Source organism: Aquila chrysaetos, chromosome 19, assembly GCF_900496995.4.
Source record: "Aquila chrysaetos chrysaetos chromosome 19, bAquChr1.4, whole genome shotgun sequence".
In the NCBI taxonomy this organism is placed as follows: Eukaryota; Metazoa; Chordata; class Aves; order Accipitriformes; family Accipitridae; genus Aquila; species Aquila chrysaetos.
In genome coordinates, this window is record NC_044022.1 from 9,219,376 (window position 1) to 9,244,955 (window position 25,580).

The 25,580-nt window shown below is 41.5% G+C and overlaps 1 protein-coding gene across 1 annotated transcript in view; it reads left to right on the forward strand.

Moving 5' to 3' along the window:
* ARHGAP20 (Rho GTPase activating protein 20) overlaps positions 1-25,580 on the forward strand; it is a 62,547-nt gene that overhangs the window by 18,784 nt on the left and 18,183 nt on the right. The window contains 5 exon segments of the mRNA XM_030042886.2: positions 11,360-11,530; positions 16,881-17,030; positions 18,913-18,954; positions 19,936-20,020; positions 22,890-22,967. Coding sequence (XP_029898746.1) covers positions 11,360-11,530; positions 16,881-17,030; positions 18,913-18,954; positions 19,936-20,020; positions 22,890-22,967 — 526 coding nt within the window.

Sequence of the window (25,580 nt, forward strand, 5' to 3'; positions counted from 1 at the left end):
TCTGCAGACCACCACTGCTCTTTGCAAAACTGCTGGCCTCAAAATGGGTGTGCTTTCAAAGGAAATTAATCACCCAGGTTCAGCTCTCTGCCTCCTTAGGCAGTTCATCTTCGGCTTCCCAGGAGTGATGTAACTACTAAACCAGAGGGTATTTGGAGTGAGTGGAGACTTTGCTTCTCCCTCCCGCAGCTGAAGCTGGGCCACTGTGCAGAGGGCATGCAGTGTTCCTGGGACCAAACCCCTTATGTTCACAGGAGCGAGCTTGGCTCCGTAGATGAATGGCAAAAGCACTTACCTGGGAGGGGAGAGGCCTACATCTGTTCCCGGGATTATTTTTGCATATCACCCAGTGACACATCCACGTTCAGCCTGTCCTGTCCCCTAGCTGAAAGTAGTTGTAAGTACTGAGATGAATGTGCTGGTTTGGATCCTTGTGCGCTCTATAGGGAGCCTGTGCACTAAACACTGACTGCATTCAGCGGGACTAGGTATCTAAGTACATCTAGGTGCATCCTAGGTCTTCATGGCAGGATTATTCAGAAAATGCAGAAGAGAATGGTAAAGACCTTCACCTGAATGAATAAGCAGAGCTGAGGTGTTTTCATCCACCTTCCTTCTCTCTCTTCCCTCTGCATGTTCTGATAGTAAAACCATATCCAGTATTTTGCAAGGCATCTCATTTTATCAGAGCTCCTCTGGAAACACATTTGGCTTCTGAGCCCCTCAGACTAAGCAACCTCACACCCATTCCCCTCAGTTTTGCTGTCCCAAGAGCAGGACAGGTTTCCTAGTGCGTAGTGTGTCAAGTGTGACATGCATTTCTACAAGGAGGTCACTAATCAGACATGGGCAAGCTCTTCTGGTATATCAAACGCTCAACTAAACATGCAGAAAAATGTCATCATGTGAAAGGCTGTTGTGTTTCCCCCTCCTCCAGGCTGCCATTCTTTGCAGGTAACTGGCCTGTGCCAGCTTCTCCCTTACGTAAAGTAATTACCATCAAGTGCAGGGATGTGGGGAATCCTCTAACAGCTTTTTTCCCCAGCTCAGATCACTGGTGGAATAGAAACCTCTGACTAACCTGCCTGAGTAGCTATGCGAAAAACTTGTTGAATATGTAGGCAGTTAGTTATAGGAGAGCAAACAGGTGCATGTGGCTGCAACTAATTTGTCTGCTGGCTGTTCATAAGGAATCTAGGTCATTACACTTGCACTAGCTGGCAGCAGCAGGCATATCAAGTAATCTCTTAACTGTAATAGGATAATTCCTGTGCTGTAGTACTAGTATCAAAATATGGTTTAAAGCCCTTGAGGCAAACCAAAGCCAGATTTGTTCCTGTTACAGCTGGGACGGGTGCAGTGAAGTGACAATCCCATCTTCCATGCAGCACCCATATTGGTCGTCCCTCATAGGGAAGTGGTCCTTAAAAAACTTAAGCCAATACAAGGGCTGGGCAGATCCTCCCTTCACATCTACAGTGGAGCTTTGTGGAGTTCACCCCACAGTGTCCCACAGTTGTGGGGATACAGGCACGGCTGGGCAGCAGGGCCTTCAATGAGAGCTGCAGCTTGCAGGAGGATAAAGTGTGGTGAAGGGGCTTATCTTTTAAAGGCAGTACTTGCAGCTATTTATAGGTCACTTTGTATGTGATTACTTTGTTCATAATTGGCAAGTTTTCTCCTGAAAAAGGGCAATCAGGGAACAGCAGCTGGTGGATTCCAGGTTTGCTTTACCTGGCCACATATTTAAAGCCTTGCACTGTTTTGAATGCCCTTGTTTTTCTTAAAACTTGTTGTTGCCTAACTGCAGACTCTACCCAGGTGGCATGAGCCAAGGAGGGGAAGAGCCTAGCTGCATTACTTCTTGAAGAATGGGAAAATCAGAGGCTAAGGGGGGACGACTGTTGAGCAATGAGATTTTGAGAGACCGTGAGCAGCCCCCCTGGTATTACCCGATAATTGAGTGAGGTGACTGACAGACAATAAACCTAGGCTGTCACCTAGAAAATGCTGTTTTCCCTGTTAAAAGGACATGGTCACACACGTGCCTTATTTGTGCCCATCTACAGCATGTGTAATATGTAGCTGCAGGTGACAGGGTAGGCAGATACATGCAGGCTCACTAACTGCCATGCATGATGGTCCAGAAGGGATTTCTAAAGATGCCCACACCAATCTTTTCACCTCAGAAGGGGTTACTAAAGATGCCCACACCATCTTTTTACCTCATGTGCACCTCAGCTTGAAATGACCTGTTTCTGCAGAGGTCTGCAGCATGTCCTGACTATTTTTGGTAGCCCAGAATTCCTGGCTATTACATGACCTGCACTGAACTCTTGTACTACAGTTTGCAAGAAGATATTTGAAACCCCCTTTTGAAGGAGAGGTTAGTTTTGTCCATGAGGTAACTCAGAATCAACGGAGTTGAGCTAAGCTTTTAAATATCCCAGTTGTGATTAAGTGGGATTAAATGTCCCAATTGTGATTGCTGCTTCCTCCAAAAATTAAGGTAGGACAGAAACCTTATCCCTTCAGGCTACTAAAATAATGTTGGATCCTCCTAGGGGGTCATGGATGAAACCAAGATCCCAGAGTGCTCCCCTGTATGCCTCCTTGGAATGGGTAGGAAGGAGCCAGGGTGGAAGTGGCAAAGGTAGCTTGTGCCTCCAGACTTTCTGTAGGCCACAAGAAGCTCCAAAAAGCACAGACAACCATGGTGCAGAACTGCAGTGCTGGGGTGTTAAGTTCTGGCCTTTTCTTTGCCCTCTGTTCATCTTACTTTTTTCCTTAATTTTTTTTCTTTCTTTTTTTTTTCCCCCCAAAGCCACTTTTTTCCTGACTTTTTTTCATCTGAACAACGAAATCTTTCTTTGGGTAGACAATGCCTGGAATGGCATTTCCCTGGTGCAACTGGAATGGGAGAGTAACTCAAGGTGGTGCTGCTATGTCACTCAGTAAGAATGAGTGGGAACTGCAGTGGGGAACAGAGGATCGATTCTTCCAAAGACCAGAAAAGGTTTTATTGACTTCTGCATGTGAATATGTCCTCCCCCTGCTCAGGGGGACTTGGACCAAAACCCCTTGAACTTGCTGATTGCTAGCAGAGCTGTACAGCAGGACTGGAGGACACCCACACTGCAAGAGCTTTTCAGTAGGATTTAAATAACTTGCACTAAATTCTTTTCTGGTGGAAATAGGCAAAATATGACCAAAACGTGTGGTGCTAATTTATACCAATAGAGAATTTTGCCCTTGTGCTAAATTTTCAGAGTAAACACCTTGCAGCTGTTTGTTAAAATAAAACAAAAACCTTGGAAGCAAACCAAACCACAAGCGTGTTTCCTGTCTCCAGCCACCACGCTGTAGTACATATTTGCTCTGCAGAGAATATTGTCCTTTTGGCTGTGTAGAAATTACTTAAGTGCAGCTTGTTTTCAGTTAAGCTGCCAAGCTTCCATCCTGAAATGTGTGAGGAGTTTTTTTTAATGATGCATTTTACCCTACAGCTATGTGATATTTTACTGCAAATCTTAATCGTTTACTGATTTTTGGAAGACTACAGAAAAATAATACACTTATGTGCCTCGACACCTGGAACATTTAGTGTAAACCATGTTATTCATCATCATAATTTTTATTATTTTTAGTAAGATTTTGACATCACGTGAAGATGATTTCAGATACTTATAAAACAATTTTTAGAATCCTGGAATAATTTAATTTGGAATATTTGCATAATGTATTTTGAATTAAAATGTGTACAGAGTTTTAAAAGCAGGGGAATGGTACCTGATTTCCTAAATATAAACGGTAGCCCTGATTTCTGCCCTAAAAGGTAAATTTACCTGTTTATCTGAGCAAAACTTGCTCCCAGTCTCTGTTAATATTCATCTTCCTTCCGTTGTGCAGGCTTGTGGCTTGTGCTTGCCCTGCCTGTGCTGGAGAGGGGTTTGCAGTGCATTTTGATCCAAAGGCTCTGTGACCCTATTGGGACTCACTGCTTTATCTTGGGTGCCGTGTTTTCTGCTGCAGCTTGCGGAGGTCCAGGTGCTTGCACGGAGAGAGTGAGGGCAGCCCTGTGCTAGAGGCTGTGAGCTGGGGCCAACGTGAGCCCAGGGCAGAGAGCTTTCTGTGGGACTCACAGGCGCAGTCCATAAGGGAAAACGCAGGGGTGAGAGGTGACTGCCTTGGATTTGCTGAAATACATTACTCATAAAAAAAAAAGTTGCAACCAGCAAAGCACAGTTATAAAGTAGGAGCAGGCATTTTAATACTTAGTACTAATGCTCTTTGAAAAACCTAGCAGATCTCACTTGTTTCATCGTACAAAACCTACTGTACGTGATGGTAATGGCCTAGGGGACTTTAACGGAGTGCTGCAGAAAATAGACTTGCTATTTCTGGAATGCTGCACTGTTTTCACAAAGTGCTGCTTTAACTGTGTAAGATTTACCATAGATAACAGCAAGCAAACATGCCCAGCATCCTAAGAAAGAAGCTCCCTTAGCATAGCAGGGATCAAGTAGACAGCAGATTTTCAGAAATGGGTTGGCAGCCCATGTGATTAAGAGAGTTTTATGCTTGTCTATCCACGTCCCTTCTATAAATAGTCAGTGTAAGATTACAACAGCATACTAACTTTGTGTTGGCCCATATCTTACCTACCACCTTCCTGGAAAACTCTCCTACGCTCCAGGCTGATACTTTTTGTGCTTACTTTCACCCTCCAGGTATAATTATTATTTATTAGAATAAAGTGCTGTATAAACTTAGATGAAATGCATATTCTGAATCATGAGGAGTTGAAGTGGGAAGATCCTGAGCACGTGAGTGACTCTCTGAGGGCACTGGTCGTGGCTGGAAGGCAGTGACAGTAAGGAGTAGTTAGCACCTTTAAAAATGCAGAGGATTTTTTTTTTTATATATATATCTGCCTGTCTAAATAGGGCTCTGAGCTGCAGATTGCTCTGTGTGGGTGAGCCTTGTCTGTGTGGAGCCTTGTTTGTGGTGAAAGGAGCTGTGAATGCTCGGCCCTGAAGCCAGCAGGTCTTTGCATGGCCGTGCCAAACAGGTAGTAGGGACGGTGCAGACTGGGCCAAGCAAGTCATGGGAACTGGGCATGGCTGTTGGCATTCCTGTTTTCATCTCCCTACTCTGTCTATAAGGGGTTTGTGAGTTTGTGCTGAGCCAGAAGCCATGTTGCAAGGACATCTCCAGCTAGATAGCATTAATGTGCAGAACCATGTAGTATCTCCCAGTTTCTGCCCCTTTCCATCTACAGTGGGCTTGAGCAAATGATCAAGTACCTACACTGTGCTTTGTTTATTCCACAACCGTTCTTCAAAGACAAAGTCCCTTGATGATAAATTTCGCAAGTAGATCTGCTGTGTTTAAAGCAGTTGCAGCCTCCTTGCTCTCCCCAGCCTTTCTAGCATAGGAAGTGACTCTTCTAGCCATGTGCTTTAATGAGCTGTCGGTATGATAGAGGCTAAATTCATCAGGAGCAGGAACAGTGCCATCTCCATTGTCTTGTGTTCAGTCCCAAGCATGGGCATTTTGTTTCAGTGTACAAGAAAAGCTCTTCTTTCACTTCGTTTTTCACTCTTCACTTTTTGTATATAGAACATCAAGATCTGTTATCATGATTTTGTCAAGTTGGCTAGGATACTGTACAAGTCATGTCCAAACTATCATTTATGATGAAATTAGATAAGTGTTGGAAGTCCTGAAATGTTAATATTGCACTTGAGTGCACTATAAGCAGCCCTGCAAGGCAGATCAGTACTTACTGCTGTGTTACAGGTTTGGGGTGGTTTTTTCCACCTTATCTCAGGGGAGACAAGGAGCCCTTGCACACCAAATTGGAGCTCTTTTTTTGGTTGGTTAAAAAATTGTTCTCAATACCTTATTAAATTAATTATCTTGAATGCAAAATACCCTTTAGCCACACGACATGGGTAATATGTCTTATGTGTTAAAGGATTTCCAGCACTAAACCATCTTGGCTTCCAAGCTCCAGTTAGCAGGGCCTGCCTCATTAGCAAAAATATGAAGCAAGCATCTATTAAGCTGCTATTGAAGTTCCTTCTCACAGGAATTTTTAGGAGCTTAAGGGTCTGAGTAGGAGGCACAGAAAAAAAAAAGTGCAAATATTGTTACCTGATTTCCAATATAAGCTCTATTAAGAAAATGAAGGAACTTGACTTCTAGATCAGGCTTGCTTTTGGGGGTATCTCTGCTGGTCACAGATCACACGTGATCCCTGACTGATAAATCCCTTTTGGCAAAAATCTGTAACGTAGGCTGGGCTGTAGACATTTCTTACTGTGCAGATAGCTGCTGTTTTCGCTAGCCTTGAAAGGATGTGAATAGCTTCTGCTTCTCTCAGTGGGTTGCTCTAGCCCAATGCTGTGACTCAGTGATGGTAAAGTAAATGCTTTACTGAGAGGCACTGAAGTTGAAAATTCATTGGCTTTATTTTTCCTAAAAGATAAATTGCTGGTTCCTTAGAGCCATCCAAAACTGGCCTTTGAGATACACAAAATAAGTCTGTTGTGTCTGAACACTACGAGGAGGGTTGGCAGGTGCTCTGCTTGGTGGCCTCTCTAGCCTGTAGCCAAAACAAGGTTAGGTTTATGCCGCAAACTTCAAGTTCTACGTGTGTAGGCACAAAACTGGTAAGAGCTTCTGGTCCTTACCTGGGCTTCAGCACTGGCACAAGTATGCGGTATTTTCGCTTATGGTACCTGTGCATGAAATGAGTATAAGCTAAGTTGTTCACTGTGAGAGGAATTTGGAAAGCTATTATGTATGTATGTATGTTTGACAGACCAAGCGCAGCCTCTCACGTGGCTAGGCTGACTCAGATTTCAGCCTTTTGAATAGCTGCCATTTTACTGCTCTGCTAATGAAAAGGTGCACTTCTCACCTACCTCTTGTGAAGGACTTCAGAGGTTAAAGAGCAAAGTGATATTTTATTACAATAGGTATCAGTCATGCAGAGAGCATTGGTGCTGCATCATAAGAGAAAATCAACTTCTGTGGCTGCCGAGATACCACCAGCGGAGAGAATTTCTGGCAGGGAACAATAACCAAAACAATGGAGTGAGGTTTAGAATGGAGCATGAGCAGTCTGTGAGAGGGATGTCATTTAGCTGAGATACCTGCAATAGCTCATTCCAGCTTAGGTACCTTGGAACAGATTGTTGTCCTGAGGTACTTTATAGCTTAATCTAAATCATAGATAGGCTGAAGTCATCACCAACTGAAATCAAGGGAAAGCTTCCCATTGGCATAAATGACATTTGGATCATGGATTTAGTCACCACTTAACACGGGCTGCTAAACTCTCCTTTGGAAAGTAAAATTTCTTTCATTGTTTTCACTACAAATAGAGAATAAACCTGACATCTCCATTACACCAAGAATAAACATTTTGGGGGTCATGCCATTCAGGTATCAGTTTTACTGAGAAACCCTAAGGCAGCTCTGCAGGGGGGAAGAAGAAGTATTTTTGGTGCTTTTGTTGTTTCTGGTAAATACAGGATTGACGAAGTGAGCAGTGATGTGTTTGCTTTCACACTAAATGCAACGGGGATGTATTTTTCAGTGTTTGCCTGACTACCTTGGATTTCGACTTCATATATTACACCTACAAAATTGAAGAGTTATTTTAAATCATTGTGTCTTTTGAATAGGAACAAAATGCCTATTTTGATTAATTTGAAAAATAATAGGTGTAAAAATTGAGGTTCTGGAAATGCCAGGGGAAAAATCTTCAATTATCTTTCTACTAATTTCAGCCAATACAGTGATTTTAGTCTTTTCCTGAATAACTCAAGAATATATCTGTTGATATCCTCAAATTACAGAGTTTACACCTTGGTTAAAACCACACATGGGAATTTCAGACCCCCAAAATAGTACTTTCAGGAAGAAATGTCCACTTGAGACTAGAGCGTTACAATGGCAATACCATCTAAACATCAGTATCAGCCTTGCTTCTACATGAAGTGAAATATGGCTGATTGCTGACTCTGCAGGATATCCCCATCTTTTGGGAATCGGTTCACAGTTCCTTCTTAACAAACCTGGATGATGGCTTTTTTTTCTGCCAAACTGGAAAGGTATTACTTTATGGGGGTTTTTTACATGTGTTAATCATAGAATTAATTTTATGGGAACACAGAGAAGGCAGAGAAGGCCCTACATCACTGACTTTTACTTTTTAAATTATATCAGAAATCACATTGACTTAAGTACTGAGTTTTGCATAATTCTATTAAAAGGAATTTTCAAAGAATCAGTATTTGAGTGCTTAGCACTTTTTCAAAATTAGACCCATTTACTGGCCAGAAAAATCATCGAGCCATTAAAAGCTGAACTCCAAAAATACCTCTCTTATATAAATCCCTATGCCTCAGGGTATTGCTGATCTGCATTTTCTTCAATGTAACAAAACTTGGGTTTCATTCATGTCTTGTAACAATGCAACATTAATTGAGAGGATCAAAAGCATGCTTTCCAAAAGACATTTTTGTCACTGCTGGTGAATTTCCTCCATGTTCCTTCATCCTGGGGCTTTAGAAGGTTCTGGATGAATTAATGGCTTTGATTTTTTCTGCTTTGTTTCAAAGGAAGTAAATGTTTTCACTTTTTTTAAATAAGGCTTTCACTTTTTTTTTTTTAAAAAGGCTTATCAGGTAAACTCTATTAAAGTATGTGAGAGTGCTTATTAAAGTTGAGATGATATGCTTGGTCAAAAGGCAGATTTCATTAAAATAACTAATTTATGTTGTTGCATTTTCTTGTTCTAAAACCAAGTTCAATTTGCTTGACCCTGCTGGCATTAATAAACCTACTACACCTTCATTTGCTTACCTATGTGACAAAGATTTTGTTTAGTTTAATTTGGGAGGTTCTTGGGCTTACAAATCAGGATGTAGAAAATGTACAAACAGGAATAATCAAATAGAATTGTTTGTATGGAGACATAAGAGCCTGACCCTACAGGAATGTCAGTAGGGGCGTTTGAATTTATGATAGGAAATCATAAATTCATGATTTTATGAATGTTTCTGCTGATTTGGGTACAGCAGTGTAACATGAAAGGGTTTTTTCTAACTGTTGTTGTTACTGTGTTCAAATATAAGTAAGTATTTCCCTGACTTAACCTTTGAGGTAAAGGCCATGCATGGCTTTCATGCAGGTAGACTCATTGTCATTCCTGATTTCTGCTTAAGTTTCTGTGCCAAGTGCTACTGCATAGTTTATGAAATTAAGTCCCAGTAACCTATCAGTCACTGATGAACTGGTGAATTGGTGAATTCCCAGTCCCACAGAAGTGGCAGGGTAGGAGAGATGCTTGCTGTTCCCCTGACTCCTGTTGCTGGCCACACAGCATGTATCACTGTTGTATTGGACCAAAACTCCTCTCCCTGCTTTAACCTCCACACTCCTGGACACCCTTTCTGCTTAGGAATGATCAAATAACATAGGTTTGCATTATTAATTCTGAAAGTCATTCCCCTTCTTTCTCTCTTCCCTAAAGAGGTAGGTAATGAAAGACAAGAGTAAGATACAGTTTAAGACAAATTAAGTTGAGGAATTCTTTCAAAAACTCAGGCTCCCATCCAGAAAGGAGAATGCGAGGCCAAACAAGGCTCTCCCCAGCAGGTAGGGATCCTCACCAGCTCCTTACAGATCAGTGAAAGTGTGTCCTGCTAATGTAGGCCAATCTCAGAGCTTATCCTTTCTCTCCCAGCTGTCAGGATTTCCTAAATAATTTCCTGAGTAATCTAGCCACAGGCATCAAGGAGAGAAGTGTCGGGAATCATTTGGGCTCTAAGAGAGGTACAAGAAGGTTTATGACTTTCTTTGAAGGTTTGCTCTGCCCACTCTTGTTTTCTTTCATATCTCTCCCATTTGTTTTGTGACTTCCACTGTATAAGGTCCATTTCTTCTCCCAGCAAAGTCGCTAGGTGTTTGTCATCCATTCCAGTGGTACCAGGAATAAACTATAATTGCAAAGCTGCTCACTTCAGCCTTTCCTTGCCAAGCTGATCCTGCCAAGTGTTAGCTTTTCTTTTTTAACATGAAAAAATACGTAAATACATTTGAATAAAAATTGAACCGATTCATTCAACCAAAGGGAAATGATTCATTTGGAGGCACCTCTAGGGAAAGCAAATAATTGAAAAGTTGCATTTAAAAATCATGAGCAAAGATACTGATGGGTCCTGGCCTTAATCCAGAAATTCATTACTTAAGGTACACAAGGGTGTAGGAGACCCAGGTTCAGTTCTCTTACCTGCCTGGAAGAATTTGAAGCCATGTCTCTGGCTTTCCAAGGGAGAGCCTGACTTGCAACCAACTTCTAGAGAGCCCTAGAGGAGGAGTGTCCTCCCCTCAGACCCTCGCATTCATTCAGTTCGTCCCCATATAAATAGACATTTGTTAGGGCAGGGTTCAGAAGCCAGGGATATCCTGTCTGGGTGAGTTAGCTGACCATCGTGTTAGAGAAACTCTAGTTTCTGCCTCAATAACTATTCAACTACTTTATGTAGAACAGTTAGATCAGGAGGGGTTGAGGGAATCATGTCTCCACCATCAGTAACCTTGGACTGCAACCTACCTGATACCTCCTTAGAAAAGATCAGTGTCTTCCAGGAGGGAGCCTGATCTTTCCCCTGTAGACCTGGGTTTGTATTATCCAGCAGCCCCTACATACCACAGCCACAGAAGAGCATAGCTGTGGTCCAGTCACACAACCAAACCCTGCAACAGGAGCTTACTTCAATTCTTGTGGGTCATGTGCTGGGAGAGAGAGAGGCTGAGCAGCCTCTTCCCATGTTGCATCTAGTACATGGTCTCTCTCTAGCAAGGTTCAGTTGCACCTTATGTTTGTCCTTGGTTCTGAATAATTTCTGTAAATTGCTTTTAACCCTGAATATGAGTCCTCTTCTGACCAAGGTGGGTGTGCAGTTACCCATTCATCATGCATATGTCTCCTCTCTCTTTATGGAGAGCCTACAGAAAGTGCAGTATTTTCTCTAAGACTTCAATACAAAGGGAGACAAATACAAATAAACAAAATGGAGAGGGTTATATTTAAATTATTGTAATTTGTTAAATGCTAGCCCTGTGCTTGGGCTGTAAAAGACTCAGCGAGGACAGTCCTTAACAGATTTTGTGTCAGAATCAGACTGCTGAATTATCTTCATTGTCCCTCTCACCTTTCACTGAAATGTGGTCAAATAAATTGCCTTTTGGCAGCAGGTACGGGAAGTCACTGCCTGGTTGTCACTCACAGGCAATTGGCTGATTTGCTTGCCTTTAATCCCTTTATTTCATTTTGCAGGGAAGGCTGCTTCTCCCCCATCAGCCCAGAGGCATGTCCTCTTGTGCAGTCCTTCATGTGCCACAACCGAATGTTCATCCTGGACGGCCACGTGCAGCTGAAGACAGGTCTGCAAACCCAGGAGCGACACCTTTTCCTCTTCACAGACCTTCTGGTTGTTGCCAAGTCCAAGTGAGTATGGCACCTCAGGCACTGCTCCTACAGAGCAGCCCTTTTTCTCAGTGGAGCATAGCATGGATTTCCATAATGCTTTTTTAGTAGTTAATCTTCCCTAAATCATAAGGAAGCTTTTTATTTGGTCAATGGATGTTAGGTGCCTGACCTCTCCAGGCACCTTTGGAAACCCCATAGCCATAGAGGAATTCCAGGACGCAACATTTTAAAGAAGCATCAGGTGTTCTTGAATATATTGCTTGTGTTGTATCATCTTCCCTGCTTGGGGAGCGCAGTGTCATAGAAGACTCATCGGTGCTTGACTGCATCCGTTGTGCTGCTTTCAACTGACTGTTGTGTTTTAGACAGGTCATCTTCAGTCCTATGGGGTGTGCGTAACACCGGTGGCTGTGTCGCAGAGGGGTTAGAGGTCTTAACGCTTACCTGGAAGCTGCTTTGATACACAACACTGATGAGGAGCTGTATAAAAATAGAGATTGCAGGTGGCATTGCAGTGTCCGTCTCTGTAGGTTGTGCTGTGCCAGGAAGAGCATGAGGAAGGCGAAGGGGAAGGGAGGTGATGCTGAGCAGTCTGGGTAGTGTTCATGTGTAATCAGGCTTGCTGCTGAGATCTGATTATTCACTCTACCATTCACAATTAAATCAGATTTACAAGCTATGTCTAGCATGCCAGCTTCGTGCAGCATTTGTGGTTTAAGGCAGTTTTAGAGGTTGCTTCCACTTGTTGTTTTGGGTTATGGGGAAATAATAATAAAAAATCCTGATGCAGCTTCGTTCTCTGTTAGGCACTGTGTTTGTGGTTTCACAGGGTGGGTAATCTCGATGTGAATCCTGGGCTTTTGCAATGTGTCTTTTCACTTAAGCAGTTGTTTCAGATGCTTCTGGGAAAAGCCAGAATAAATCTGTGTTTTCTGTAGAAATCTGAGCTGTGTCTGTTTGAATCACACATGGTAAACATAACCCCCCCAGCTGAACTCTCTCATTTGATGTGGTGTGACAACACAGAGGACATTTTACCCAAAACATATTCCACTACGAGTGGTTGGTGAACATCAGGATATTTAGGGGAAATCCTGCTATTCTACCAGCAGTAGCAGTAATAGCATTGTTACTGTATTTATTTATGTTTGTGTCATGTTTAGGGTGGCATTCACCTCACCTACGTTAAGCTTTAAAATGTTAAATATTTGCAACTCACCTAGGCTTCTAGGGTCCTCTTATAGTCACTGAGGGAAAATCAGCACCTTCCTGCAGCGAACTCACCTGGCCCTGAAAGAGTGTCGACGGTGGGTGAGGGGAGTCATGCTCTTGGGGGTCTCTCACTCTGTCCACTGGCTATTCAGTGGGCATAGTCCACTAGCTTAGCTCCTACAATGTAGAAAACTAAAGTTAGGAGAGATGAATCCCCTGCTCAGCGTGCTGAGCAGAAGCAATGTTACAATCCCAGACTGAGCTGCATATTACTGCAGGTTTGGCTAGGTCCCAATGGGACTATTTGCAAAGGAAAGCACTACTCAGTGTAACCACTCCAAAATCTGGTCCCCAGGGAGTAATAACATCTCTTACAGCATTTGATTTAATGTGGTGAAGAGTCTGCAATGTTTGAAGAAGGTGGAAGAGAACAAATTGTGCTTCTGCATGTGAAAAAGAGGGAGGGGGGCAAGTCTATGCTAGAAATGGTAAAAACAGTATTTTGAGCGATACTACTTCATTTATTTTAAAGAACTAATTGGATGTTCTCTCTACAGCTGCCCTGTCAGCAATTAAAGGATCAGAGCTGTCACTAATGAATACTACTTAAAAATCAGCATTTTTAAAGCTATCTCATGCTAAAATACCATCTCTGATTCCTAGAGGGAAAACCTGAGTGGTGTGTATTGCTATGTGGCTATGACTATTGATTGTTACTGACTTTTTAATAGCTGAGGCACAGTCAAGGCAGCAGGTCACCAGGACAGAATTAATGATACAGTTGAATCTGATTTAACTTCAGAATTATTCCTTGTGAAGGTGTTAAAAATTTGTAATACTCTTTTGTGTTAAGTAGTTTTTCAGCTTGGGGCATGTGAACACCTAAGATATCTTAGGTACAGCTCAGCGCTGTACTGGTGTCAGCTCAGCTGTGGGTAGCCAGTCATGGTACAAAGGATGCTCATGTGTAATTAGACTTTGTATGATCAGCAAACGGGTATGAATTTTTCCTAAAGAGGGCAACAAGTATCTTGTGGCCTCTGAGCTTGTTGAGTAAACTCCTGTACAGCACTGAGCTCATGCTTAAAGGCAGCAAATTGGCATTGCTCCCATGGAAATTTGTGGGGGGTAAGTCCTCTCCACAACCAGTCCGTGTATGACTTTGGACAAGGTGCCTGTGGGTTCGTTTTCTGCTACTTTCTAATCATTTTTGAAATGTAGACTGTTATCTTTTCAAATCATGCATTAGCCCAGCTTATAAAAAATAAGAAAAATACTCACATGCTGTGCTTCTCTCTCTGCTGCCCTGTCCTTTACTGTCTTCATGTGAGGATTAAGTCATACATTAATTAATTGAAAGAGTTTTTCTCACTAAACCAATGTTAAGTATGTACAATGTTACACTGTTTTCTATATATTGATTAGATTTCTTACAGAGAGTGTGTGGTTTTATTTAGCAGAGGAAATATTTCAAGGATCTGTCAGTTCAATGATCAAGGCTTCTCACATAAGTTTTTGTGTGGGAGGCACAGAGAAATGTCTTCCTCTTTCTCCTTTGTAATACATGCATTTTAAGGTTATTTTCCCAAGGTGGCTGGACATAGAAATTAATGGTTGAGTGCAGACATGGAATTACAGTAGCAATCTCACAGTAGATCCATTAATGCTTTTGTCAGAGGGTCCTATTAAGGAGATTAGCAAATCTAGTGAGAAGTTAATCTTCCATCTGTTAACGGCCGCAAGGTATCCAATTGCCACTTACAGAAAGCAAAAGGAACTGAGTTTAGTCTGCAGAAGTGGCACAGTTTGGGGTGTGTCAATACCTACACCGTTGATGTTCATGATTTTTCTGTTGATTTCAGTGGACTCTGGATCTGCCTGATATTTACAGTGTAACACTTGCAAGGAGACTTACTTCCTTAAAAAAAAAATCTTGGTGAGATTGTTACTCTTCCCATTTTTCAAATGTTCAGTCATGCTGCTTCATTAGTCAGTGATGATACATTCATTTCTAGAGCTAACACTTTGGCACTTAAATGGAAGACCCACATTTCACAAATGCTGAGAACCCATGGATTGCATAAAGGACATGGCAGGTAGAGATAAAATTATACTTCAGGCTCTTTAGATGTTAATGGAGGCTACTGTTTCAGTGCGTCTGGAAACCAGGCCACTTGAATACTGATAATAGCTGAGAGCTGTGACTAGTCATGGCAAACGGGGTTAGAATATACATCAAGCATGATTGGAGAACATCTTTGTGCTTCTGCCAACACCCTGCTGACACCCGCTACTGGCACTGTAGGGGTCTGGCTTTATGAACTGCAAATGTTAAAAAAGTGAAACAGCATGTAGAGAGTTCACTGTACTGGGTAATGGGAAAGAGAAATTGAGGAGAAAGGGAAGGTCAACAGATTGATTCAGTGGAGTCAGACCAGGCATCCATTTATTAACATCTACATTAGAATTCATAGCTGTATTTTTTTGTAAATCTGCATTTTCACAGTTCATTCTGTGGTCAGTCAGTTACAGTTATTTCTCTATTCTTGACAGATCTTAGTTGTTGCATCACAAACTGATTTTATTGACGAGCATGTTGAAATGTTCTCCTCTACTTTTGATGGGCTAGCAAAATGTGATAGAGAGGTGAAATGTACAGCTGACCAGTAAACACCATGGTCAGCTTAGTTTAGCTGACCATAGGGTTTAGCTTTCAGTTTAAAAAATACATGAACTTGAGATGGTATTTTACAGTATTTTATGGCAATCTAATTGAAGTGCACCTTTTTGCCAGGTGTGATATGCACTGATGGTCCTTTCTGGCCCACCACTGTAAGCACTGCTGGGTTATTAGTGGTGCACTACCCCATTACACCTGTTAGCACAATGTCAGCTGGAAACCTCAGATGAGTCAGGGTACTTCAAGTTCATCTATGTCCTCTTTAAAGCCACAAGGTTCAAGTACTTTCATGTTTCAGACTGTATTAGTTCAGTCTGTCCTAAATCAAATACCTAGTATATGAGACTAATCTCAGAGAAGGTAGTCCATGTGTATCAAAGCTCTAAGAAACTCCTTACCTGGCATATTTATTTATAGAGCACTAATCACCATGATGCCTGGCACTGTCCCCATCCACATTTGCAACACAGTGATGAGCTGACATGCTCTTGTTTGCAGTCCTTGGATTAGAAGGGAAAAACATTTTCGGAGGGAACGCTTTTCCTCCAGCCTTTCCCTGCTGGCCCAGGAGAACCATAGCTCAGGTAATTCAGTCTGCAAGGCTTGAAATGAGTGGCTGTTGCATTACTACAGAGCTGGACTGACTTTGTGAGATTTTACTTGTTTCTTACATTGCACTGGTGCCCACTGATCCTACAAATGAAGGAGACTTATTATGAGAAATTAAGTGGAAGAAAAGAGTTGAAATTAAAATATGAAATTCTGTAAATTTGACCTTTACTGTACTCTAATGTTCAGTAGGATAAAATACAGGAAGGGCCAAATTTTAAAAAAATTGGGGAAATTATGTATCTTCCTTGTAGATGAGTAGATATTTTCAGAATGCACAAAATCCTGGCTCATTCTCCAAGTGGTGTGGGCCTAAAGCTACCATGCAGCTACTTCGTGGAGGCTGTATGTGACCTGTGCTGTAATTAACACAAATGGCAGTTTTCTGCTTGTTCTTTCTTCAGGATTGCTTCATTTGCTCTGGCCTAGTTGTCACTACTTAAACTCACCATAGTTGTTGACTCTGTGGCTAAGCAATCCAACTATACTGTTAACTCCTCAATGGCCCTAAAGTCACTGAAAGAAGAGTCCAACACAAGTCGCAATCTTTGCCTCATGGTGAGATTTGGAGGGGAGCTCTAGACATGGGCAGTTTTCCCTGAAGAAGGGGGATGTCCAGGGATGCCACAAGCAACCTATTTATCCCGCATATAAGATATCTGTTGATCCCATTTAGACCAGAAATTGATATGTTTTTATATGCAACCCAAGTAAAACATTGTTTTCTTTAACTAAAGCAGAAGTGCTTCTTCCATCAGCTCCAATGCAAGCTTCACATGTGCCTGAAGGAAGAAGAAACTCTGAGTTGTTTAACCTGCCTTGCTCTGTTTTCATGTGTGTGACATACCTGTGAATTTCTGCCAGCAGGTCGCACTCTCATTTCAAACTAAAGTGCCAAGCACGTCTCTGTGAGATGTGGACAGCATTTTGTACAGAAGAAGTCTGTGAAGGCAGCACAGACCCAGAGAGGTCCTTTGTTTTGGGCTGGCCCACCACAAACTGTGTGGCAAATTTCAGGTAAGAACTGAGGTATGTTTTATTTACTAAGTTACTTAAATATTTGTAGGGTGACAGGTAACGAGACTGTCACAGATTCATTTCAGCACTAGTGAATGTGAGAAGCATGTACTTACTGATTCTTAAACCGATGCCTTCTGCTGTGAGCAAGTCACCCTTCTGTCTCTCTGCAAATGTGGCAGTGATACTTGCTTATCACTTAAGAATTTGAGAAAATACATGATTTGGCAAAGCAGTGTCTGTGTTGCAGACTTGCTCAGTGGAAATTCTTTTTTTTTTAGTATAACTTGACAAACATCTTGGCTAATTAATGGGATGAACTACAAATAGTAAACAGCCAAGCTAATGAAAGGATCAAAGAGACTCTTGTAGGACACTTTTAAACAGAAGAGCTTGGATTGGAAGTAGCAGGAAACGTACAGTGAAATACTGACCTTGTCCTATTTATCTTTTTAGTTTAATTGTGCCAGAGAAAATGTCAAAATTCCTCTTAAAGCAGAATCTCTGAATTTTAATAGAGAGAAAGATTTTTGGTCTGTCTTTGCAGCATTGACTGTAGAACACATAAGGGCTGTAGAGGTAATTTCAGTGATTAGACTAATTTTAGTCTCAGCAGGAGGGCTCTGTCGTCACTTTGGATAAGGGAGGGCACCATCCCCCTGAAATCCCAGCTGCTTAGCCACAATAATTTGGCTGGGTCTTGAAAAATACATTTTCCTCTTTACCAACAGAGAGCAAAAGCTGACGCATGCAGCTTAATTGGTATGTCACATTGAACATACCCAAAGAGAATGCTGTGCACAAACTGCTCTCTATTGAGCTGGTTGTGCTGTTTATGTTTTTTTCACTTAATAGTCCTGAAACAAAGCTGAAATTTTCTATTGATTTTCAATTGAACTCTTGCCAACAAACATGAGCTTTGATTTGGAGACAGTACATGATCCTTTATAGCTATCAGAAAGTAGTTGGATATGAAAGCAATAGCTTCAATAAAAACAGAGTCAGATTTTATGGAAGTGAAATTATTTTATGTCTGGTGGTACACAGAAAAATCTAAAATGCCATGCATGAGTCTGTAGATGCATATCCAACAGAATTGAAGCAGTCAAAGCAGAATCACGTTTTTAATGTATATAAAGTGCATTACCCTCACAGCATCATTCAGAAGGCTTGTAGTTCCCTAAATGCCTGCTTTGAAAATTTGAAGAACTTGATCTGCAGAAGCAGCAGTGGGAATAGCAGTTACTCCCATCTGGGACAGGATTTAAATCAAGAAAGTTGAAGCAAAATTAGGTTAGATTCCTTGCATTATCCTATTATTAGCTACATTTAACTGGACAGTTTTGTATCCTTGAAATTGTATAAATGAGATAAAGATAAATGAGATAAACCTTAAAATGTCCAAAGTTAAACCCTACTAAGTACAATGGGACCTTTTTTCATTGTGGCTTATGTGTACTTCGTGATGTGGTGATAAACCAAGTAATAAATAAGAAGAGAATTAGAACAGTGAAAGTGGAAAGAAGTCTATGTACCTGAGGAAATACCTTTAAACTTTTGAATTAAGCCCTTATTTTAAAGTGCCCTCCTATTTGGACATTAGTTTAAGAACTCAAACCATTGCCTACTGAATTCACTGGTAAAGCTTTAACTTCTGTGATAAAAACTGGTAACTGGGCCTTTGGATCCCCGTGGCAGGCTTTTTAGTTTATTTTACAGGGAAATAGATTTTTCATTCAAATTTTGAAAAGCCTTTTAGTTTTTGTAGGTATTTATGGAAATTGCAACCAAGAATCAGTCCATTCCACTGTGGTTTGTACACGGGCTACTTTGGTATTAGAATGATGGCTGATTTGTCCCTGTTTTTCTCTAATTCTTGCAGGTCTGCAGAACAAAAGGAAACATGGCTGTCTTTTTTGCAAAGGTACTTTATTACACAGTCTTTGAAGACACTGAAAAGAGTGCCCGTCATCTAGACCAGTGATTCCCAAGCTGTGGTGCCTATGCCATCATGATAGATAAGCTCTTTCAAAGTGATATTAAGAAAAAAACGATCTCATGTCTTCTCCCTGCAGAAGATGGTATGTGCCATTCATGCAACGATCACTACGCAAGGAGGGAAACGCTTCCCTGTGTCTGCACATGGCTCCGCACAAAACTGGAGCGATTCCTATCACACATGGTCCCTTCCCTTCACGGTTGTAGGAGCCTCTGCCACCATCGCTCTAGTTGAGCCTGGGGCTTTTTCCATGGTGATGGCATCAAGCAAGCCCAGCTCAGGAACCTCTGCTCTAACCTATCTGCTGCTCATGGCTGGCTGTATTTTGGTCTTACAAAATATACCCCAAGCTGGAGGGAATGGTGGGAGGGTTTGTGTAAATAGAGCTGTCTTATTTCAGTCAGTGAACAGAAAACTACTAGTGGTGGTTTTGTTTTCTGGTCACCTAGTTCTGCTGGTTGAAGTTTGTGTCTTTATCTGATTCTTCAGAGTTCTTGGGGTTGTTTGAATCATCCTTGCTGGGGATGGTTTCTAATTCACTCTTCTGTTCAGTCCTTTGAACTGGTCCGTACAATGGGGTGTAACTGATTCCAGTAGGAGCCTGTAGTGCAGACTGAGGCATCACAATGATGGGTAGTTTTAGCTTGATTTTTTAAATCCAGTTTCTCTGCTGCTTACTCTGATTTGTACAATGAACTTTAATACAACAGGCATTACTGGGAGCCACAGTCAGCATCCCTTCCAGATACTGCTGGATGCTTTCTTGTCCTCAGAGATCTTTCTACTGCAGTACATCTGCAAAAAATCTGCTTCTTATCCAGTTACTGCTTGATTGCTATTTAAATCTCTGTCTTGTGTTTATGTTTACAATATTAAAAATTTACTTGTTTTGTACTTGTTTTGCAGTCGAATAAGAGAAGAGAAGGAAAAAGACTATCCTAAAAGCATTCCTCTGAAGATAATTGCAAAGGATGTGGGTACTTGTGCATATGTAAGTGCTTTTGACCTAAATGGGAGTCTAAATCCACATCACCTCTGAGGGCTAGTCACCTGTAAATCCTTTGGATATTGGGAGGGTTCCTTTGGTTTGCAACCTCCTGTAAGGATCTAGCCTTTTTAAAAGGCTTGGTGTATGCAGCCCTGAAATGTTTGTTTCCTGTGTTTAATATATGAGTTCTGTTTTAAAGACAGTGTGCTTGGTAAGAAATACTGGTTCTGGCACGCAAACTAAAGACTGTACAGTGTGAAGTCCCAAGAAACACCTCTAGCGGAACTTATGCGTAAGCATCTTCAGAAATGCCAGTACAATGTACCCTTTTTTTGCTTGGATAACTGATCTAAACCCACAGCTGCCTTCATTCAATTCTGCAAAGTTGCAATGTGTTTTATTGTTTATAATGATTGTAAGTCAGTAAAGCTGTGTATATGAACACTCTGAAATTGCCTCAAGCATGTTTTTCATCAACTAACTGATGCTGGTAAATTTATAGGCACAAGGTAAATTGGTAAAGGAAGGTCATCCATCGGATGATTTGCACCTTTTTTACTAAGTAATTTTTAACCAATTTAAACTAAATTCTTGTACGTATCCAGTTCCCTAGGGATAGCCTAGCATTCAGTGATAATCCATCCATTCTTCCTCTGCTTCTTATACATTTGTCTTCTCTTTCTAACTGTGCTTGTAAGATTTGTATTTCATGCTCAGAAGCCTAAAGAGCATTTGCAAGGACACAAGAAATTTTCACAGAAGTTAGACTTCATTGGAGGTCTTTGCGCAACAGTGACTCTCCACTTAGAATTCTGTATTTGCATAGACATAAGCATAAAGGAGTCTGCCTTTTTTTCAGAAAATCGTTATTAAGGTAAACAATAATAGTTAGAATTGCCAGGTTGCTAAGGTAAATGTTAATAAACAATTACAATAACTGTGATAGGTCAAATGCAGATCAAGATCTGCTCAGATGTAAATGTCTATAAATCATACATGCACTCAGGTGTTGCACTCTTGTACCAGGGTTTGTTGTTGGTTTTTTTTAAATGTCTTTTCTCCTTAGCTAGAATTAGCTCATGTGCCAAATACAGTTTCCTGATGCTGACAGTCCTAGAAGCAACACACTGTAGTCTAGCTATTATCAGTAATAAAACAGAGGAGGAGCAGATGGAAACTTTGTGATGCAAATAGTTCTTATGGCACTGTGGTCCCCGTGCTACAGCAGCTGGAGATGCCCAAGAATTATTCCATTTTTGGAGGGTAGGGAAGGCTGAACACAAGGCACAAACCATTTTATTATATTCTAGCCAAGAGCAAAACTTATGCAAATGTGCTGACCTACTCCTGAGAGCCAGATGTCATTGCTTCAGGCAAATGTTAAATTTTTTATGGTATGAGCATTCAGACATGTCCTGAAGCAAGATATACAGTATTCTCACTACTTCCCTTTGATTGCCGTGGCAGCTTGTTACCGTCAGGGACTTACACAAATGTACAGCTCAGATCTTTTCTAAATGCAAAATGTCAAGGGGTTGTTTCACCTGAACATCCTATGGCCAGTATAAAATTGGTATGCTACACAGGGTAGCAGGGTATAGCAAACTGTCTTGGGACTGGCAGTGAACATTTACATCCCGGCTCTGCCACCTTCCCTTCTTTGGGCCATTGGGTATGCCTGGGCGGTTTGCTGCCGCAGGCATGCATTTGTTCTGCCAGGGCTTTAGGCTGACCATGAACCAGCTGCAATCCAAAGCTGTGTAGTCTTGTCAGCGGAGCCAAACTAGCATGCCTCTAAAGAGGGCTTAGTAACTTGTGCTTGATGTGTGGGAGCTGCCTGTCAGCTTGGAAGTGAGGCCAGCGTGGCTTTGATGGTGCAAGCCAAAACCACTCTGGACATGCTTTCCCCACTTGTTCTTGCTTCTGCAAGATGATGGCAGTGGTGCTGCCACATCCCAGCGGGGCTGAGGATGGAGTCATTAATCCTGGAGTGTTTGAAATGCACTGCCCTGCATAAGAGCAACCCATGGTGCTGAGGTACAGAGCATTGCCCAGCTGTAGAGGAGTAATACTGGTGCCAGGCAGCAGGTGCTGAAATCTCACTCTGGAAAGACTGCCTTGTGGAAGGCAGCACTTCCTCCGACACAAAGCTTGGCACTTCATGCTGGTCGCTGTAACTATTTAGAAAGCAGTGTTTCTGCTGATCCATGCTTTTCCATACTGCCGATCAGCAGATTCTGGAGGATGCTGGAGACATAGCATTTTAACTGGATGAAAGATTACCACGAGGAAGTGCTTCTGGTACTAAGCCAAATCTAGCTTTGAGAAATCTATATAGAATGTGGCAAAGGATATAGAGATGAACAGCCTATATATAGTATTTTCTTACCAGGGAGATCTTCAGTAGAAAAGGACAGAAACAATTAACAATTGATACAAGAACCTCTTATTTCACTGAAAAAACTCACTGAAATGTTTCATTTTTTCAAAGGAAACTTGCATGCTTTTAAATTAATCAAATCATACACTTCCCTTATGCAGTGTCTAAAGTGCAGTTAGTGGCTGTGTCTTTTCGCATAATTTAATGTGGAGGTCTCATCCCCACTAATCATGGCACTCTTCCTTCTGTTGGAGCTGTTGGGGAAGCAGGGAGCAAATACAGAAAGTATGTGACAAAGCAGAGGAATCAAACCTCGGTCTCAGACAGGTGGATCTTTATCTATGTAGTATAACTTACTTATCAAGTAAAATTTTAACAGGATGCTCTCAATTTTTCCAACAATGAATTATGCAGAGCTATTGCACTTCAGATACTCTTTGCAAATCCAAATTTTTAATGCCACTTTCCCCTTCTCCTTTTTTCTGTTCACAGTCAAAAACCCTAAGTGTAACCAATGTTGATACAGCAAATGATGTAATTCTGATGGCCCTGCAACAACTGGGAATTAACGTAAGTCCTTGCACCAGTTTTAATGAGTCTTTTTGTAGTCACTTTTAAAAATCAAATCTTCTCTTGCACTGTTTCCAAGTTTTAGGATATGAACATTAATTAAATCCTTTATCATAGCAATTCAGTGTTGTTGAAATGAAGCAAAAGTGCCTTGTTAATATATAGACCTCCAGAGATCATCAAGTGCCTTAAAAGTTTTGAATAAGTCTCTCATCCCTGTAAGGGATCCATCACATTTGAAGTTGCTTTTAAATCTATTTTGCTGATGCCCGAGAGGAGATATCTTGACACAAGAAGTGAAAGTTTGATACAGCTCCTTTTGCATACTTCATTGTGAACAGGAAACCTACTGACCTGCTTGTTAGTTGTTTTAAAAATGTGCAAACATGCATGATCAGCTGTGTCCCCAGATTACAAGTGCAAGCACTGCTCTCAAGTGTCCAAATCAGACACTCTAAATATCCATGGACTTCTAGTGTTATGTGAGATATAACTGAGTGATTGCACAGAATCTGAACGCACCCAATTTAAGCAATGTCCTGAAACTGTTTTGGAAAAAGGCTTTTACAGGACTTATGATAATGCAGGGTAGTGCACCAAGTAGATGCAGCAATTCCTAGTAGATCAAGTACTGCCTCAGCTGGCTCCCTTTGCTCTAAACCAGACACAGTAGTGCCTTAGGTGTAGTAATGAATCAGTGCCAGGGACAAGAATTCTGGCTCCCTTATTCTGTTTCTCTCATTGTTTCGCAATGTGGCTCCAACCAACACTGATGGTCATTGAAGCTCCTGGATGACAGCTTTTTAACTGGCCTGTCAGTCTGCTGTTTGGGTACCAAGATTTTTTTAAATGTCTTACTCATGTTGCATATGTTTATCTCATTGCATGGAATCTGACAAGTCTCTCCTTACCACAACTCTGAGTGTAAAGAGTCGAATATGACCAAAATGCCACTCCTGTGCTTCCCTGGGGCTTCTGGAGACCCCCAGCAAAACTTGGAGTAACCTTAGAATTTGTCTTCTCTAGCATTCATTATCTCTAATTTATACAGGCTTTTAATGCATCCAGGGGCTTATTCTGCTAGCTTGGTATTTCCCAGGCACAGCAATTTCTGTCTTGCCATCTTGTTATGGCTCAGTCATCCCATTTACACCAGGGCTGGGGCTCTGGCCTGAGCTCAGGATCCAGCAGTCTGTCCAATTAAGGTAGGTCTGGAGTTGATGGAGGGACTGCAAGGTGAAAAGGATAAGATGTGAGTTAAAATTAGGATTTTATTGCAGATTGTCTCCCTCAGTCTGCACCAAAAATCAAGAGACTGTGCTATATTACAACTGCAAGTCCTTATTATGATGTGCTTCATTTTTACCCGTTTTATGGGTGTCATTTGCAGTTCCTCATTTTGTGTACAGAAAAAACAGGAAAATGGTAGTATTGGAAGAGAATATTTTGTTTGAGATGAGCAGACGGAGGAGCTGGTTAGGTTTCAGCTTTGTGTTCTTTTGTATGTATTACAACCAACCGTCTCCTCCTCTTTACATTTTTATTTCAAGTGGAAAAAGAATGAAAGCCATCCAAAAGATGTAAAATCTTGCCTGCAGAATTATTTGCCCAAGTAATATACTACATTTTTTCACCGCATCTTCGTAGCATAAGGCCTTTTTCATTAGAAGCCTATCATAAGATTAGCAATAAAATCAAACAAGCTAAATAAATTAAGCTGTAGCCTGTGTATCAATCAAACACCCAACCCCCTCGAAGGATTGTTCTGACTGTGAGGAAGCTTTTCCTTATGCGCCGTCTCGAGGTTTTTTATTTATGTCAAGAGAGAACCACTTGCAAGGAGCTCTATGACTTTTCAATGGCAATTATAAAAACTACATTTCACATGTTGTGTGATTAATGGGGCTATTACTTTGGCTGAGTTCACTCTGGTTTAACACATCAGGGTTTTTCCCTCTGTGGTTTCTCTAGTAAAATGACAACTAGTTTGTGCAAAATGGCATTGATCATCTGTTCCAAATTATCAAGTGGGGCAGAAAGAAGGGCCTTGGGTTTCCCAGCTCCATAAGTTCACTTCCTGATTTTTCTGGGACAGTCACATTTATGCTGACAAATGGCCTCATAAAGCCCATAAAGGACAACATTTGCAATCGAGAGATGAGCAGTCTGCCTTCTGAAACTGCGCTTACTAGTTCTTCCCCTTCCCCTGCTTCCCCTTCACAGCAACGAACCCTTTCATATATATATTTAAAAGGAAAAGTAAATACCCTTTCTTGTGCTCCTCAGCTGTATTTATTTGCTCCTGGCTGCTTGCCCTGAGGCATCAGAGATGTCTCCAAAGCCTATTTATTTTCCTTCTGCCCCCTGCTAGCTAACTTAACAGCAGTGCTAATATGGGCCAGAAAGCTCTGTCAGTCAGCGAGCAAACTGCAAAGGCTTTATTGGGTGTATCAGCATTACACCCAGTGCGTGCAGCAAGTAGAAAGAGTCTCAAGAGCTTTGGGGACACTGGGTGAAGATCCAGACAATGCAGGATAGTAGGCAAATCTGTTTAAAAGGAGGTAGGATTTAAACTGTCATGAGGTATTTATCACCTTTTGTAGCCAGAAAACT